Source organism: Etheostoma spectabile, chromosome 21 (assembly GCF_008692095.1).
Source record: "Etheostoma spectabile isolate EspeVRDwgs_2016 chromosome 21, UIUC_Espe_1.0, whole genome shotgun sequence".
NCBI lineage: Eukaryota > Metazoa > Chordata > Actinopteri > Perciformes > Percidae > Etheostoma > Etheostoma spectabile.
The window spans coordinates 16233329-16247801 of record NC_045753.1 but is presented as its reverse complement, the minus strand read 5'-3'; the positions used below and the strand labels follow the sequence as shown (position 1 = coordinate 16247801).

General features: G+C 40.4%; 2 protein-coding genes across 4 annotated transcripts in view; one reads left to right on the top strand and one right to left on the bottom strand.

The window, feature by feature from the left end:
• dnajb12b (DnaJ heat shock protein family (Hsp40) member B12b) overlaps nt 1-3848 on the bottom strand; it is a 6154-nt gene extending 2306 nt beyond the window's left edge. For both annotated transcript variants that reach the window (XM_032501449.1, XM_032501450.1), the window contains exons 1-5: nt 3636-3848; nt 830-1007; nt 578-723; nt 299-472; nt 115-185 (exon numbers count right to left, since the gene is read on the bottom strand). In XM_032501449.1, the coding sequence (XP_032357340.1) occupies nt 115-185; nt 299-472; nt 578-723; nt 830-1007; nt 3636-3768 (702 nt within the window). In that variant the 5' untranslated portion in view covers nt 3769-3848. The remainder of the gene's footprint in view (nt 1-114; nt 186-298; nt 473-577; nt 724-829; nt 1008-3635) is intronic.
• Nucleotides 3849-5742: 1894 nt separating this feature from the next.
• scd (stearoyl-CoA desaturase (delta-9-desaturase)) lies at nt 5743-14229 on the top strand. Of its 2 annotated transcripts, none has more exons than XM_032501457.1 (6): nt 5743-5973; nt 6243-6494; nt 7638-7768; nt 7902-8107; nt 9664-9896; nt 11875-14229. In XM_032501457.1, exons 1-6 carry the CDS (start codon nt 5961-5963, stop codon nt 12072-12074), a joined length of 1035 nt encoding a protein of 344 aa, XP_032357348.1. In that variant the 5' UTR covers nt 5743-5960; the 3' UTR covers nt 12075-14229. The 2 variants fall into 2 exon arrangements, with proteins under 2 accessions (XP_032357348.1, XP_032357349.1); XM_032501458.1 differs by having other exon boundaries at nt 11458-14229.
• The last annotated feature ends 244 nt before the right edge of the window (nt 14230-14473 follow it).

The following is a 14473-nucleotide window of genomic DNA, read 5'->3' as shown; positions in this document are numbered from 1 at the left end:
ATATTGCTGAGTGCACCTCAATATGTAAAATTACAGATGACTCAATGTCTCCCGGTGCTGTTTAACCATAACATTACATTATTTGCACAGCTCTAATGACAACATCAAACTCACATCCCGCTGTCGCTCCCTTCTCTCTCGCCTTTGGTAACGCATCCGCCCATTAGTGTACACATTAGCATTACCTAGGTTAATGTAGCACATGTAGCACTTAATAGATAGATCATACCAAGTATTACAAATAAAAACACTATTTTTCACAAGATTGGCATTAAAGACACAAAACAGTGACACTAACTTGATGGGTAACCCCCTCCAAAGAACATGTTGAAGAGGTCTTCAGGTGAAATATCTGGCTCAAAGTTTCCACTGTCTGGGCTGTGTGTTGAAGGATGCCTCCTCTCTTCTCCACATTGATCATACTGTTGTCTTTTGTTAGCATTACTCAGAACAGCATACGCGTTACCAATAGCTGTTGAAAATAAATAATCAAGAAGTCAAATTATGTTTGAGCATCACAAAGAAGGGCTAAAAGGCTTCTTCATGACACCAACATCAGTAATGAATGAACGTTCACCTTTAAAGGCCTCTGTAGCACCTGGAGCATGATTCTTGTCTGGATGAAATTTCAAAGCAAGTTTTCTATACGATCTTTTGAGTTCATCCTCAGAGGCGTCTGCCTGGACCCCAAGAATTTCATAGAAGTCTTTACATTGCTTTATCCTGAGTAGAGAACACACGATTCTCTGTGCCAGGTGCTCAAAGTATGTCAACCATTTCAATAAACCCATAGAGGAAATACCAGAGGTACATGACTTAGCAGACTTACCGCCTCACGGCATCTAGCTGGTCTGCCGTGTAGGATTTCGAGGTGTCTGAAGGCTTTTCTTCCGGTCTGGTATCCGCGGTGTTGGTCTGCCGCTGTCGAGTCCCCGAGACCCCACTGAAGTCTGAGTGGCCACCTTCTCTAGATGCAAATCCATTCTTCGCTATTAGCTCCAGTAGTACTAGAAAGGACACAATCACAGTCATGTGAATTATAAAAGATATTCAGAGAAGCATTCAACATGGTAGCGGCTGAAAAGGTACAGCTGAAAGCTGACACCAGAATTCCCTGCATCAGTGGTTAATGTGTGACGGACACATCAGCAGAGGCTTTAACACCGGCACCTCAATCACAGAAAGTGTTTGTTTGGATGGATTATTAGATTACTTCAACAGCTATATAAGAGCGCCTTACTACAATATTGTCAGAGTAGGAACTCTGGTGCTTCTTAGGAATCTCATATTAATATCTAGTTTTTATCTATTAGATTTAAAATTTGGGTTTTATAAGCATTAGGAGCAAATTCTTATTAAAATTGAAAAATGTCTTCACCTATACTTCACCCATCAATCAAACAACATTTCACCCATATTCATGAAAAACCTCAAATAACCCTGTCATGGGGCTACCCCATGCCTTCATTTAAACGGGGGGTAGCATGTCGTATCATGCTAAGCTAACCTTAGTATGAGCAGTAGTATGGGACGGTTAGCGTGAGCATTATCATTAGCATGTGGGCTTGCATCAATGAACACATGGCTTGTCATTTTATTTCAGTTCATGTAAGTACTAGTTGAAAGACTAGAAGTCATGGTTGGATAAATACAACACATACACACTTAATTTCAAGTCATTTATTTTAGTTTCATTCACCTGTTCTCATTTCAAGTGGGGATCTGGGTCAAAATGGCAAACAGGAAGTGATAGAGTCTGGGGAATTTTATAGAGGGGAAGACCTGGAATGGCCCAAGTGTTAGCCAGTACAGAGGGGTGTCCAGAGTGCATGGAGTTGTGTTTTGAGAAGCTTGTTCAGCATGTAACATTTCATTTTTGATGTTATAGTTGATATAGGGTGTATTCATGAAGCCAGAAATGTTTGGGAATGGTGACTTAACACAATGGTGTTTGATTGATTTCCAATTAACTTTGGTTTGTCTTGTAGGAGGGGCTTCTGCTATAAAGGAAGGAGGCAGAGGCTCTCTCTAGAGAGAGAACGACTTTGGCCTGGAAGGGTGCGGGTGCTAGGGCCCAAATCGTCAGGGCCTGCGTCTCAGCCCCTTTTAAAAAAAAAAAACAAAAAACAAAAAAAATTATTTTGTATGATATCAGTTGTGATGACAATTTCAATAGTTAGTATTTAGTTTTCACGATTTTGTTTATTTTATATAATTTTGCAATAAGTCATCCTTGCAATGCTGCACTTCCATGTGATTGCTGAAGAAATAAATCAAAGCACCAGGTGAAGAACTCCTGAGTCCATTCCTCCTCCTTCCACCCCGGGGCTAAACATTACAAACACACTATTTTAGACCAATTCTCTAAATATTAATATGTTTAAGTGACAGTATTTTAGGATGGCTACTGGTGCATTCAGCAGAAAACACGGCTAGATAAGTATTATAAGCTGAAAACGAACAGTAGTGGAGCCTTTAAGATGCCTCAAAAACACATTTAAGTTATATGATGTTGTTACGATGTCTTAAGTCTATGTTCGATTTTAATTACTTTATTCATTGCCTGCATACTGTACACCCATACATCATAATATTGATTATACAGCATATCAATGTGACAATATTTTAGGGATGACTGTTGGTGCCTTCAGAAGATATTTAGACAAAGGAAAATGTGTGTGACAGAAATATATACACAATGTGGAAACTTAGTGAGAAGATCAGCTAGGACAGTCAGATAAACTCAGAATGCTGTACTGTACATGGAAGATATAAAATTATAATTTGTATCAGGATAGCTGATTACAGCTGCTGTATTTTCTGTTGTTGTAGAGTGTATGACATATTTCTTATATTATGTGAGGTGTGTCACATCACACCCTGTATGGGTAAGATAAGATAAGATTAGAAAACCCTTTATTTGTTCCACAGTGGGCAAATTTGCAACAGCAAATTTAAGAGCAAGATAGGTAAGTGTACAGAGATAGATAAATGTACAAAATAAAGAAGTATTAACAGTATTATACAATAAATTACACATGACTTATTAAATTATTAAATTGCACTTTGAAAATTGCCCAAATTAAAAAAATATACATGTACGTATCTAGGTAAGCTATGTATGTATCGTCATGGCACATTTATATACAATACATCATGTACTGTACATACAGTATATTATTTTGTGTGCATTTCTTACTTTTCTGTAAATTGACTTTGCCATGTATTGTATTTGTGTAGTATCTCTTGGTCTGGAGCTGGGACTGGTGGGTCTAGAGATATTATGTGTTGTAAAACCAATAAGCAGAGTGATCACACATGAGAAACAAGCTTTCTAGGCTCTAGGGGTCTTTGTGACCCCTCCCAATATTGCCCTGTAGTTTACATTCTTCCTAGGCTTAGCAGATGCTTAGCACATCTGCTTCATGTTGAGCAGCGGTAGGCCTATAGAATATTTCATAAACAGTTACAGGTTACAACATTATGACATGACAAAGTAACTAATCCAGCTAGCTCTTATCCAAGGCCCCGGCTACATGCGCTGCAGAGCTTATCAGGGATGCAGGTGATGATGCTGCGAACCTGCCCAGCTGTATATAGCGCCCCTTTTCTTCGCCTCGGCCATCTTAACTCACCTCTCGCTTTCTCTGTTGGGAAGAGTCTCTGCGCCTTCTCCAGGAACCTCTGCGCCTTCTCCGGCTGGTTGTTGGTTAACGCCGCAGTTGCGATGTCAATGCAGCGCTCCGCCTCGTCCCTGTTTACTTCCATCGCAGCGGACAGCGGACTAACTGGACCTGAAGTAAACACAGGCGCCGGCTGATGACGCCTTGTGGATGCTGCACATAAGAACCGACGACAGCGGGACTATGTTATGCATTCTGGGAGGACTTTGAAAATGACATAGCATCTAAAACAACACATGCAGCGCAGTTGTAGGGTAACATGTTTTTACCTACTTAGAATGTAAAGATAGGAACTTGTGTAAAGCAAATATTTTATTTTATTAGCTTAAGTTTCATACAAAGCTCTACATTCTCTAAATCAACGCCATGTTTTAAACTGTTCCTAATCGAAATGTATATGTATTTTGAGTCTCTTAAATTGTTAACAAATAAGAGAGGTATTTTAATAACTAATATCTACTCAGAGATAGTTGATTAAAGCTACAGTGCGTAGTTTCTGCCGCCCCCTTGAGGACTTCAAGGTAACGACGACAAAACGTCCTCCACGCAGTGGCTAGTAGCCAAGGAGGACACGGAGGACTACAGAACATGCGATGGACTCTTCAGAAGAGGTTATTAGCTTCACCAGAAATGCAGAGAGAGTAGTGAGGAGCCAATAGTCTCATTGAGCTTTGTAGCAACTCATTTGACAATGGCTTGAATATAACGTTCATTAATATCCAAAAGTTACACACTAAAGCTTTAGAAACTCCTGCTGTCATCACTTTCAATGAAGTTTGTAAGTCTGTCACCTTTTCCTTTATTTATTTTTTGTTTAAATTTTTACTTTTGTATTTTTTCTACTTTTATATTATGTAATTTGTGCTAATGTACACAATGTATGTTTGTGGACTGAGATGACTGACTTTAAATAAAATTCTAAATAATAATAAAAACAAACGAGGCTCCTGTCATCCATGGACTGTGTCCAATGTAGGCTAAATATGTAAATAATCCCTCATCTATTTTTTTTTTTTATTGTGAAATATCCAAAAGATTTTGGAGTTTTTGAACCCACTCTGTCTACTCTTTTAACCTTAGAGATATGATATGTTTCTATATTAATCCAGATGGCCCTCTGGATATCTGTTTCTATTTTAACTATTCAAGGCTATGCCAAATTTTATATTTTCAAACAGACATTTTCTAATTCATTAGGCTACCTTTTTTCTTCACCTTTTCTCATATAACTTGGAAACCAGAGCCTTTCCCCCCTCGAATCCTCTGAATGATTTTACTTGTGGATGAATGGCCTACGGGCTGCTCTTGTTGTTGTCTTTTTTTAAATGTAATTTGTCCTTTTTATTCTCACTCTATAGGCTATTTTTAATCTATATACCCTAATATTGTTTACATGTAGGACTACTGCATTTTGGTCAATAAAAAAGGGAGTAGCCTAGCAAGTGAGGGATTTTGGACACAGCCCGATCGAGTTTCACTTGGTAAATGTATTCGTTTGTGTTGATGTCCGCAGATCGACGCTGTGTTGGCGTTTGTGTTGCGTAATTTCTTCACTAGATGGAGACAAAACCTCTGTCTTTCAATGTTGCCATAGGTCATATAGGTAAAACCTGAAAACTCATGGATTTGTCAACACGTTTTAATTTGGATCCTGTGAACTATATTTTACTGCTTTGTTGAACATAATCCTAAATCTGCCATATGTAATTTGTGGCGCAGTGACTTAGACGATCCTGCTTTACTGCTATAGTATTTTACTGGTTCATATTACTTGCATTTTAATAGTATTTTTTTATTGTGTGAATTTTTTGTTTATGAAGATTTCTTTTTTTTTGGGACCAGGACATGACAAAACAAAGCGTTCCTGTATTTTCACAGTGTAACGTCAGGATCGAGGGGCGGGGGTCTTCTGCCGCTTGGATTGGTATTCAGTAACTTTTTAACACCTTGTCGATTTCGTTTGAATCTACGCGTAAATGAAAATCTGTGAGCGGTTAATTCAATACATGTCTAGACAGCAGCGGCTGCTCTCCAGAGGAGGTATACATCTGGCAGGAGAATAAATAAACGGCGAACAGCAGATAAGCAGGCAGCCAATCAGAGTCCGTGCTTGAGGCGGCATCCGAGCGCTGATTGGTCAGTCCCACCTCGAACTCCAGCTCTTATTGATGCGTTTGCTGCGTAGCGAACGCATCACTCTCTCTTTCTGGGTAGTTCTGTGCCAAACGCACCAGCTTCATCTTCACTTTTAACAGCCGGATTCTATTCCCTACACGCATGCCTCTCTTTGGTGAGTCATTTCTCTTCCGTTTATTTGTTCCACATGCGTAGCCTAATATTAGTGTAATGCAACGCAGCAAATGTCGTATGTCAGCTGGGAGTCAGCATCATCGTTTCATTAACGTTAACCATCCTCTTCCCCAACAGCGCAGACCAGCAGCGCCAAATTGCGTAGATAGTGCAAAATGAATCACGCAGTCACCGTGTATGCCTGCATGTCGCATGTCACACACAAAAAAACACGGAAATTAACGAGTTCTCTTTATTTGTTTCGCTCAGACAATCACCAAACCGCATCAACCATGACGGAGGCGGAGGCGTTGGAGAAGGAGCACAAGTCGAGCAACGTAAATGGTTTTACAGAGGCCAGCACAGAAGACATGTTTGATCACACATACAAAGAGAAAGAAGGCCACAAACCTCCCATGGTCATCGTATGGAGAAATGTCTTTTTGATGTCTCTATTGCATATAGGTGCCGTGTACAGCCTGTTCCTCATTCCTACAGCATCTCATTTGACCTTGCTTTGGTGTAAGTAAAAATACTACCTGTTACAGTGTTACTGCACAAGCTGGCTGTTCGTGGCTTTATATTTCGGTTGAATACATACATAGGTCACGCACCGGCTGTTATATCACCGATGCTGCATGCTAAAATGTGCCTGTCCGCATCTGTACATCCTCCCTGTTTTCTGCATGTAGTGGGATTACAGATCAGGGCATATTACCATGTCACAGCATACGTTTTAAAGCTGCAAACTGTACAGTGTGTTCTTGAAAAATTATACTTCCAACAACAAAGACCAACTATCGTGTTTTTTTTTAAATTAAGTGAAAGTCTCAGGACAAATGGGAAGGGATTTTACACAAACGCCATGCTGCTTTATTAGGCCCTACATCATTTTCTTAGAATTCATTGGGATGTGTATTTCTCATGAATCAAAACCACAGGTATTGCACTGTTTTGTCCATCCAGTCTTCGTCTGATATGACATAATCACCCTGATGGTAACACAGTGTCAGGTAACATGACTTGCTTCCGTCATGGTTATTTAAGCTCTTGGGACAAACGTAGGCAAGTACAAAACAGTTCAGTGAAAGGCAACTTTGAATGATCTTTAGCTATACAAATTGTGCAGGAAAGCTAATGGGATCATATGACATCTATAACACTTTGCAATACATCCCTTGTTGCAGGATCATCCTGCTAGCCCTAACAGTGACAGAGTGTACAAAAACATTTGATACATAGACATTGCAATGTAAAGTATTTAATGATTTATTTTTTAAGTAATTATTAATATAAATTAGTACTAAGTAACTAATTGCCTTTTTGAGGGCCTAAACATGCTCCCAAACTCTTTAAAATGTGCGGGCGTGGCCTGTTGAAAATTTACATATTTAATGGGTTTCGTAACAGTTTTCAGCAGTTAAAGCCTCCTCCTTTCACTTTCACATAGAGTAACAAGAGTAAAAAACATGCAATAATTAAATCCCCATTTCAGTACCATTGATATAGTCCCACTCAGTCAGGCTTGCCAAAACACTTAAATATTATTCAATGGAAAATAATCTCATCTATCTGTGCCATCTCACATATCACCCTACGCATGGCCGCGAGGGCCCGTCCAACGCTGCTTGCTGCTTTAATTTGCATATGCATTTCTTTCCACAGCCGCACTTTGTTTTTTGATAAGCGCTTTGGGAATAACTGCAGGAGCTCATCGCCTGTGGAGTCACAGATCCTACAAGGCAACATTACCTCTTAGGATCTTTCTTGGTGCGGCAAACTCAATGGCATTTCAGGTACCCAAAACTCAATGTTCTGCCTTCACACAAGCACACACTTAAAATTGTGATAATAGCAGTTTTCATTACTGTGTAAGTACCATGTTGTGTCTACATTGTATGTAATCTCTGTCTTTACTTGAACCCACAGAATGATATCTTTGAGTGGGCTCGAGATCACAGGGTTCACCACAAATATTCAGAGACAGATGCTGACCCTCACAACGCCCGCCGAGGCTTCTTCTTCGCTCACATCGGCTGGCTGTTGGTACGCAAACACCCTGATGTCATTGAAAAAGGACGCAAGCTGGAAATCAGTGACCTAAAGGCCGACAAAGTTGTAATGTTTCAACGGAAGTAAGTGGCTTCAGTCAAAGATTGATTTTACAACTTTAAGATTTTATTTTTAATTTTTTTTTTGCACTTTACTCAAATGTCGGTTAGTGTGGACCGTAAACAGTATTTTTTGATATGTCACATACAGAACACATACAGGGCAAAAAAATAAAAATTGGTGAAAAAATACTTTGTGCATGTTGAGGTTACTGTCATATTCCCCTGCCTCAGATATATAAGCAACCTGTTATATTAATATTTTATTTATTTATTCCAGCACCATTTGCATTGCCCTATTAGATTACTGTTTACTAGGGGTGTCACAATCAAAGTTTCAAAGTTAAATAGAAAATCGATGATGAGCTGTCAATTTTGCTTAATGAAATTAAAAGCATTTTCCCCAGTATTGTTTTCTCTCTGCCATTGCCTATTTGCGCAGGTTTGAAGAAAAAAACAACAACAAATACACCAGCTGGTAGCATGCAGCTAAAGACACAGTGTAACATCACATTGGCATACCGTTAGCCTGCAGCGGCACTTTTCCAGACACCATACCACTGCCGGAGTCAGAGATGTCAGAGAAACAACAGAACTTTATAATGCTCCCGCTTCCCTGAACTCAATGGCGTAGCAACATTTGCATCCCCATGTGTTATGTAATCAAACAACCAATTGTAAAGCGCGTGGGAACCGAAGGGACTAACACTCATGGTGCATTCAGTTGCACCACTTCAACTTTGTCATCGTTATTTTCAGCCGTATGTCTATTTCTGTACTTTAAGAGCAACAAAAATTCAGAGTCAATTTCCTTGTTTGTGTACACACTTACTTGGCCATTAAAGCTGATTCTATACTAGGCAATCATATCGTACAGAGCCCATTTAAGTCCCGCCCTAATGTGCAGAGAAAACAACTTCATAAAATGTAGCTGGCTAAAAACACAAGATTTAAGCATGCCAAAGGAATATTTTAGCAACCTGTGTCTACCAGAGAGGACAAATTACCTTTTTGACTCATTGAGTAAACTGTCATACTGTCTTACTTACCACTCGGCTAAGTGGCAGTATTTGGGGATGGCATGCAGGGTTCAAAATTAACTTTTTGTCCACAAACCAAATGGCTAATGAATGTTTAAATTTTACCAGCCATTCAATAGTTTACCATTGTTTTTTTGGCTGGTGAGTGAAGCAAATCTCCCAGCACCTTGAATATTTAATAAGCATTTGGCTGGTACATGGTGCTAATGTTGAACCCTGCTGTTATGTACATGTGTTGAGGAGGAGTCCCAAGACGGGTGGTTTCCTGCTTTACCCAAGTCCAGCCCTGGGTTCAATGCAGGGCTGGAGTGGGGCCACTTCTCAGCCCGGAAGTTTCAGGCCCAAGACCGGACCACTTTTTCCATGGTGGTGGAAATTGGATAAATGACGCAACAGTTCTGCTCTGGCTCAATGCAAACTGTCACATTGAGAAACGTGATAGAGTGAACAATTCCTGACAAGCAGAGAATTTTTGTGTTTAATATCCATGAGTAAACAGCGCCATTCTTTTTACCCTCCCCCCCTCTCTGTCTCCGACAGGTATTACAAGCCTTCTGTGTTGCTCATGTGCTTCTTCATCCCCATGTTCGTGCCTTGGTATCTGTGGGGGGAGTCTCTGTGGGTGGCGTACTTCATCCCCACTGTGCTGAGGTACACCTTGGTACTGAACGCCGCCTGGTTGGTCAACAGCGCAGCTCACATGTGGGGGAACCGGCCCTATGACAAGAACATCAACCCCAGGGAGAACAAATTTGTCACGTTCAGTGCTATAGGTATGAAAAACACATGAGCCTGTGCTCTCAGTGTAACAAAAGATAAGATAAAGAAAGAATTAAAACAGGAATTTAGGTTAAACTCATGATCAAGATAGGGCTACATCTAGACAAAATGCCATTCAATTTTGCAGGATCACTAGAGCTGATAGGTGCACCTGTTGCCTACTTTTGGCTTCACAGGGGGTTCAAGAGTTCTAATGGAATGTAATCCCGTCAGTTCCTTCAATGTATGCATTACAAACGTGTGTGTGTGTGTGTGTGTGTGTGTGTGTGTGATGGAGGGAGCAGTCTTAAACTTTGTTTATACTCGCGCAAGACAGGGCCTCGGTAGATGGTGCGCGAGCCATGAGCATGCATGGAGACTCAGCGCATTCTTTGTTGCAGTATTCTCCGAAACGCCAGGGGGGGCGTACAAACAAAATAATCTGTGAATAAGCAAGAAGTAGAAGAGAAGAAGTAGAGAACGGAAGTAAAGGAAAGCAGGCTGCCTGGCAACAGTAGTTAACACATCCATGGTAAACACTAACGTACCGCCAAACATTCTCTAATTATTAACGTTACTGTCAAAATTACTGTCTGCCTCTCGGGGTTACGAACACTCTTCTCATCAAAACCGTTTTTTAGCTTTGACAAAGCGATCTCACACCCTCCTGCAAAATGCCTTTTCTTTTCCCAGTGTGTTTGCTCCCTCTTACAACGAATTTAAGGCCATTTAACTGTTCCTGGTGTTTGTACAGGCAAACCAGCTCGGCCAGTCTTCCCAGCTGACCATGTTGAAATGGAATGCACAGTGCGCGCCGAGTTACAAAAATTCAGAGTTGCACGACAACTTATGGAGCCTTCATGCTGGACACAAAGGACAGGATTTTCTTGCTCACCCACCTCGCACCGGGAAAACCATAGCGACCATAAACCTAGCTTGAGGCAGTTTCTCCATTTATAATGATAGTGGCTTCTCCTGAGGCTCTCAGTGCTGGACTGGTGTATCCAGTATCTTCTACCTAACTCAACAGGGAGAACAAGCTGTTACCCAGGTGATTTGGATCTTTAATGATGCCCCTAGCCTTTGTCGTGCAGCGCCTGGTGTGAATATCCTCTAGGCAGGGTAGGGCATTGCCTATTGTATGTTCAGCCAACAACCCACTGCTTGCAGGGCTGTGCAGTCCTGTTCGGTGCTGTATCCATACCGTCATGTTCCACATCAGGACGCTCTCAATGATGCAGGAGTCAAACTTGCTCAGTATCTGAGGGGTACCTGGAATTTCCTCAAGCATCTGAGGTGAAACAGTGTCTTCCTTGCTTTTCCCACCACTGAGTCAGTGTGCAACGCCCAGGTCAGACCCTCTGTGATGTGGACACTAAGGTTCTTAAAGCTGTCCACCTCTCCATAAGGACCCGTTGATATTAATGGGGGCTTTCTTTCTTCCCTGCTTCTTCCCAAAGTCCACTATCATCTTATTAGTCTTGCTGACATTCATGAGGAGGTTGTTGTCCTGACACCAGTGGATCAGGTCCTGTACTTCCTTCAGGTAGTACTTTTCATTGTTTCCATGATCAGGCCCACCACAGGTGAGTCGTCAACAAACTTGATGATGGTGTTGGAGTTGAAAGTGTCCACACAGTCGTGTGTACAGGGAATACAGCAGGGGACTCAAAACACAGCCCTGGGGTGCTCCGGTGTTAAGGATGAGGGTGGAAGAGGTGTAAAAATACTACTTCTTCAGGCTTATTGAAACATTTTATGTAAGCTGAAGATTCAACCTCTACTAAGCAGGCGCCTGGACCAAGCAAAAGGAATCACTAGTGCAGCAATGGATATTTTTTGAAAGGATTGTTGCTAACATTCACAGAAGTTGTTTCTTTTGTCACTTATTATTCACCCTAAATAAGCCCTTAATCCTTTTTTTTAGTGAACGTCATTCAGTATTAGTAGTATTTGTATGATTTGTTCACCACTGTTTCTTTTACCTTACAGGTGAGGGATTTCACAACTATCACCACACGTTCCCCTTTGACTATGCAACCAGCGAGTTTGGCTGCAAGTTGAACATTACCACTTGTTTCATCGACGCCATGTGCTTCTTGGGCCTGGCCAGGGACTGCAAGAGAGGGTCCCCGGAGGTGGTCCAGGCCCGAGTGCTGCGTACCGGAGACGGAAGCAACCGATGTGGCTAAGATTGATGAATTGATGAATCGCAGACAACAACCAAGGAGAAGAAGCTTCACAGTCTTCTGACAGCTATACATTCCTCATCCTCTGAGCATAAAAGTCAACTTCATGAGAGCTTTGACCACATTTGGCTTGTTTTTGTGGTTTTTTTTCGTAGCTGTAGCTAATCAAGATGGATTAAAAAACAAACACATTTTGCTAAGCTCTTGGCCTTGGTTTCTATCGTTCAGGCAGGCCAAGGTCTTGCAAAGATGTTTTAGATTTGAAGTAGATCAATTTTAAAAGTCCACTTCATTCTCCACTGTTTTTGCCACTTTGGTGTGCATTCTTTAGGAAAGGTCAGTCATGAAGCCGATTATTTTTATGTAAGTATTACTCAACTATTAATCATTATAGACAAGAAGTGGAGCACTGAAAAGATGGAGTAACAATGCTTCATTGGATGAGTTAGGATACTGATTGGAGATTGACTTGTCTTTATTGCAGTTCACAGCAAGTTCATACCATTTTAATGTACAGTAAATTAACGTTTTGAGTGCTTTAAGATCTGACAAAAAGGGATGAGAGTTTGAATCATGATTTGTTAAAAAGCTGCTAGCTTTGATGAAATGTGGCGCATGGTAGAAGAGTGAGGGAACCCAGACCTTCTTCTAATGTATAACCTGACTTTACTGACAACAGAGTAATCCAGTGTGTAACTTGGTCGTCTTCTTCAGAAACAAAATATGTAGAAAAGGCAAAGATGAACACATACCGTATGTCCGTGTGGTGAAGAAGTTTTCTTAAGACAATATAAGTGATGCATTTATCATTAAATTAAAACTGTCGTTAAATATTAACAGGAAACGATAAATGTAATTTTAACTTAGAACCATGCAACGTTTAATCACATTTATTTGTGTTTTTAATGAACATTTCATAGTGCCAAGAGCGTGCCAATTGTCGACATATTTATAACCATCTTAATGGTCCACTAGAGCACACAGTCGATACTGCTTCTTCACTCAACGTCATTGTGGAAGTTTTTTAACATCAGTGGCTTTCCTTCCTCTTTTATCTCTTTTATAACTTGTCCCTCAATGTTCCAGAAACGTCTGCAGCAGTGATCTCATTGGTCAGTGTAGCAGCCAGTCAGGTGACAGTTCTGGGGTTACAAAACAACATGCCACCCATGCATGATGATATACTGTACTCAGTGTTGTAGTGTGGTATTTTATCGGTGATTCTAATGACAGAACTGTGTCTATTTTTGTAATGTACTGTGGAGCTGCATCGCTTTTGGATCATCAGAACTGTTGCCGTGGTGATTTCTGAGACGAGGTCTGGTTTCCCTTTGATGTCCTACAAAGCTTTTTTGCCATTGCTAAATTTCAGGTGCATCGGTGTTTTATGCTCATCTTGAATTCTGGTGTGCGAAACGCTTGTATTATCTTATTTATGTATTTGTGGTTTTTTTCTTATTGACTAAAAAAAAAAGGTTGCTCTGACCTAAACCATATTTCTGCACTCCAAGATTTGGCAGTAAAATAAATCAAATTGTAGCACTTTATTTCTTCCCAAGAGTCAGGATATAACCTCATGCCTTATGACTTGCATCCATTCCTGATCTTCTTCACGTCCCGCCAGTGAAGATAAAATGCTCAAAACAAATCTGACCAAGAAGTCCATGTTTACAGGCTGAAGCACCAGGTGTAATATTGTTTTTTCTCCTTCTAAAACCACATTTAATTTAGGCAAATGGTAGCATGACAACATCAAGGTGCTGTAAATGCTGAAAGAGGATAGAGGTTGATATTCAAAGAATCTGATACAAATTAAAACGCCTGGTGCAAATGTTCAAACACCAGATTTGACTTGCAAAATATGGGCCCATATGTGCCAACATAGTTTCAACCCATCACAGCATCTCGGTTAGAAAACCTCCAACAAAGGTGCTGTCAATGAGGATGGATGTTAGAGCGTCATCAGAGCACTTACCAAAAACCTGACAATAACAAGCAAACATCTAAACAACGCCAGCTCCCCAGAGCGCCAAAATCAACATTTTCCTAATGACGAGGAGGATCATAAGGTTGTCAGTCTGAATGATAATGTCAAAACTCAACTGTATTCTAATATGAAATTAAAACACAATTTTGTCAATACACGTGATTCCATTAACAGTTGTTGCTCTTCTTCTTTTTCTGCTTTTTTTTCTTCGTGTTAATCTGCACCGCATTAGTCTTTGGATTTTCTGAAAATTGTTGACTGGTAATTAAAGCCGTCAACATTTATGCCAGATTGAGGGTGTGTGTTTTTTTTTTGTTTAGTAATTCCACTAATAGGCTTTGTTTACACAAATTAGTTTTTTTTATTGGATTTTGGTACAAATTTGAAGACATTTATAAAGTCTGGATCTTGCTTG